This window comes from Otolemur garnettii, unplaced genomic scaffold (assembly GCF_000181295.1).
Source record: "Otolemur garnettii isolate 467f Iridium unplaced genomic scaffold, OtoGar3 scaffold00152, whole genome shotgun sequence".
NCBI lineage: Eukaryota > Metazoa > Chordata > Mammalia > Primates > Galagidae > Otolemur > Otolemur garnettii.
In genome coordinates this window covers 3,976,788-3,981,035 of record NW_003852547.1, presented here as the reverse complement: position 1 = coordinate 3,981,035, position 4,248 = coordinate 3,976,788, and the positions used below count along the sequence as shown (strand labels likewise).

General features: G+C 41.7%; 1 protein-coding gene across 1 annotated transcript in view; it reads right to left on the bottom strand.

The window, feature by feature from the left end:
• Positions 1 to 303: 303 nt before the first annotated feature.
• Positions 304 to 4,248, bottom strand: part of SAE1 (SUMO1 activating enzyme subunit 1) — a 27,917-nt gene continuing 23,972 nt past the window's right edge. The window contains exons 4-5 of the mRNA XM_012811160.2: positions 2,656 to 2,798; positions 304 to 543 (exon numbers count right to left, since the gene is read on the bottom strand). Of these exons, the coding sequence (XP_012666614.1) occupies positions 411 to 543; positions 2,656 to 2,798 (276 nt within the window). The 3' untranslated portion in view covers positions 304 to 410. The remainder of the gene's footprint in view (positions 544 to 2,655; positions 2,799 to 4,248) is intronic.

Below are 4,248 nucleotides of genomic sequence, written 5' to 3'. Positions count from 1 at the left end.
ACTATAACAGAAAAAATAGGTGGGTATTATGGTGGGCACCTGTAGTCCCAGCTACTTGGGAAGCTGAGGCAAGAGAATGGCTTAAGCCCAAGAATTTCAAGTTGCCATGAGCTGTGACACCACAGCACTCTACCAAGGGCGACATAATGAGACTGTCTCAAAAAAAAAAAAAAAAAATCACATCTGGAATCACTGGGCCCATATTCCCTCAAGGCAACAGCTGGCTGGCTGTGATGCCACAGCACTCTACCCAGGGGGATAACTTGAGGCTCTGTCTCAAAAAAAAAAAAAAAAGGGCAGGAACAACCTCTCTTTAGAAGGGACAAGTGCATCCCTCCCTTCTAGGCTCTACTCAACAGCTTCTTTCATTTGCAGTTGTAATTGCCCATCCCCAGCAAGGTCCCAGGGTTTCAGACCTCTATCCTCCCCAGCATTACACATACCTTTTTGACCATAGTTGTCTCAGAAGAATCAAGTTTTGCTCTCTTGGTGTCAGGTCCATCTTCTACTCCTTGGCTAGCTTTGGCAACTTTGGTTTTTTCCCTAGAGAGTGATAAGGGGAAAAAATCAAATTGTACCCTGTTAATCATGCCATTAAAATAAAAAGAGCATCACTAGGTTACAGATAGTGGTGAAGGGCAAAAGCTTTGTAGTCAGATAGACTAGGGTTGAAATCTCAGCCCTGCCACTGATTACCTGACTACTCAGTTACCCACTCTGTGGGAATACCAATCCCTGAAGGCAATACTATGAGAGATACAGTAATATATACTACACAGCACAATGAAGCTCTCAGTAAACAAAAGTGATTACTATGAAGATATTCTACCTGACTCATGAAATAAATAGCCAGATTCAACTCCTCTCCTCTGTTATGGGCAGCTCGTGTTAAAATAATCTGGCCTGCTTTCCACTACTGTGACTTCTTTACCAATTTATAACGTGCCCAAAGAACATTTTCTTAATGCCCAAAAGCACTAGAGTTAGGAGATAATATGGGTTGTGCCTATCCTTCCCCCACTGCAGTTTTGCAGGCAAGAAACTTGAAGACCAGAGAAATTTCAGTGACTTCACTGAGAGGACGAACAAAAGAACAGTTCCCAGTCCCTTGATAGGAAGTTCCACCCCACCACACAGGGCTTCTGCCTCTCATTAGCAAGGCGATATGGGGTCTAGAAATTGTAGCCAAAAAAAAAAAAAAATTCAACTCATATAGTTTTACAATACTGTATTATCTGACATCCTTCATCTAGAAACTACAAGTTCAAAAACACTACAGGTCTCATCATATGAGTATTACCAAGGTCTATAACCTCAGTGTTCAAAATGAGAGGATTAAGTTCTATTTGCTCCACCAGAGCAGTCCATGGACCTCAGAGGTTTTACAAGATAGACTTTCGATGAATGTGCCTTTAGAGTTACCCATCTAACTATTTTCAATTCATTTTACTATCTCTCAATCTGAAAATACATAAGCCCAAGCTTGGTAACAAACAGTTAAAGTCCAACCAGTCCTTCCTATGGAGAATATAAAGTACAAACTGATCAAATACTTATGTGGTGTACCTTGATCACTGTAGAACTCTGGTTGCTTTAATCTTTAAATCAGACCATCATTTTAGAGGGTATAGTTCTATCTCCTGTAATTCTGAACTCTCAATCTATTGTATTCAGTGAGTTGTTAATGACTCAGTTTCACAATGTTCTAAGTATTATAGTAAAATACTTAGCTTTTCTTATCAGTAAATAAAACTAAATTTTGAAAATGCTATGTTCTGGGTAGTGCCTGTGGCTCAGCGGGTAGGGTGCCAGCCCCATATGCTGAGGGTGGTGGGTTCAAACCTGGCCTTGGCCAAACTCCAACAAAAGAATGGCTGGGCATTGTGGCAAGCGCCTGTGGTCCCAGCAGCTTGGGGGGCTGAGTGAAGAGAATCGCCTAAGTCCAGAAGTTGGAGGTTGCTATGAGCAGTGTGACGCCTCGGCACTCTACCGAGGGCAATAAAGTAAGACTCTGTCTCTACAAAAAAGAAAACGCTATGTTCTGACTGGGTACAGTGGCTCACACCTATAATCCTAGCACTCGGGAATTTGAGGCTGGTGGATTGCCTGAGCTCATGGGCTCGAGCCCAGTCTCAGCAAGAGCGAGACCCATTTCTAAAAAACTAGCTAACCATTGTGGTGGGCACCTACAGGTCCCAGCTACTTGGGAGGCTGAGGCAAGAGAATTGCATGAGCCCAAGAGTTAGAGGTTGTAGTGTGCTATGATGCCACATCACTTTACTAAGGCTGACAAAGTGACTAGGTCTCAAAAAAAAAAAAAGAAAGAAAACAAAGAAAATGGCTCAGCACCTGTGGCTCAAGTGGCTAAGGCGCCAGCCACATACACCTAAGATGGCGGGTTCGAATCCAGCCCAGGCCCGCCAAACAACAATGATGGCTGCAACCAAAAAATAGCCGGGCGTTGTGGCAGGCGCCTGTAGTCCCAGCTACTTGGGAGGCTGAGGAGGAGACTCGCTTGAGCCCAGGAGTTGGAGGTTGCTGTGAGCTATGATGCCATAGCACTCCACCCAAGGGGACAGCTTGAGGCTCTGTCTCAAAAAAAAGAAAAGAAAAGAAAAAAAAAGGTTATGCTTTCCCTCAACTCCCAACACTTACTCTACAAACTCATGTTCTCCAAGATTGGCAAATGTGTATCCGTGGTAGCCAAAAACATCTCCTGTAAAGAATTTGATGCTATTTTTGTGACAGATCTGGTCAATTTTAACCATGGCATCCCTGGAGCAGCAAGTCAGACACACCTGCAGAAAGAAAAAAAATTGGCTGGGTGTGAGTTTTGCTAACTGTGAATCATTGCCCTGATGTCTGAATCTTAACAGTCTTTCTATGCATGTTTTAAAGCCCGTTTCAAACTGGTACAACAAGTCCTATGGTCAGAAGACAAAAGAAATGTTGCAGGTTTGAGTGTGTAGAAAATGTAAATTATGAGATCATCACTTTACACAACCCAAATACAATGTCTTTAGCTACAAAGTAAAAGCCATTCAATGCATTTGTTTCTCCTGATCCATAAACACATATACACATTTCACAATGTTCATGGAAAAAAATTTAGGAAGCTATTTCTAGACTATTAAATCTATAAAAATCCAAATAAGCTACAATGAGACATAAAATCAGTTTTTTTAATTGACCCAAAAGTTATACATAAATACCAGGGCTTTTTTCCCTCTTCTTTTGATTGATATGTTAAGGTAAAGAAGATAAACAAGTCCTACTGAAATCATTTTTCCACAGACTGTGGTGTGAAACTTTATCTAAATTTAAGGACAAAAGAAAAGGTTCTAGACTTAGATAATAAACTGGTAATTCACCCAGTGGAATTATCAGTGTTGTTCTGAGACCTCTAGGTTGTGTTCCAATAAGTTAAGATATTGGAAATGGCTAAGTTCTGCTGCACAAAATACCATCTTTTTGGGAGCAGCTTTGCTCTTTTTTTTGAGAGTCTCACTATGTCGCCCTTGGTAGAGTTGCATGGTGTCAGAGCTCACAGCAACCTCAAATTCTTGGGCTTAAGCAATTCTTTTGCCTCAACCTCCCAAGTAGCTGGAACTACAGGCACCCACCACAATGCCTGGCCTTTTTTTTTTTTCCTGTAGTTGTCATGGTTGTTTGGCAGGCCCGGGCTGGGTTCAAACCTACCAGCATACATGGCCAGTGCCCTAACGGCTGAGCTACAGGCACCCAGCCTGGGAGCTGCTTTGTGATCATGGTCAAAAGACAATTTCCAAATTGCACATGCTTTCTCCTGAACAAAAGACATCTTCATTTGATACATCTCTTTGGCTGTTGTCTAGCAGCCTGAATACTGAAATAACACTCAGAGAAATGTGTTCCTTTAGTTTTTCAAAGGATGCAGCCGCCCAAGGAAAAATCACATCTAAAAGGTTAAGAAAGCCACAGGTGAACAAGCAACCAATTGATCAAATGGAATCCTGTAGTGTCAAAAGAGACTGTAAAATCTACAAAGACTAGCTAAACATGTCCCACAAGGCAATCATCCTGGCCTCATGCACATGCATTATACAATCAACAGGGCTCATGCTTCAGTTTTAAGAAACCCTTTCTCTAATTCTACAAGTTCGAGGGACACCTTAAATAAACTAAACATGGTTACTATGGATAAGAAAATGAGACTTATATCCAAATGGAAAGTGTCCGAATACCCGGAGTTAAAAAATAGAAGTGGCT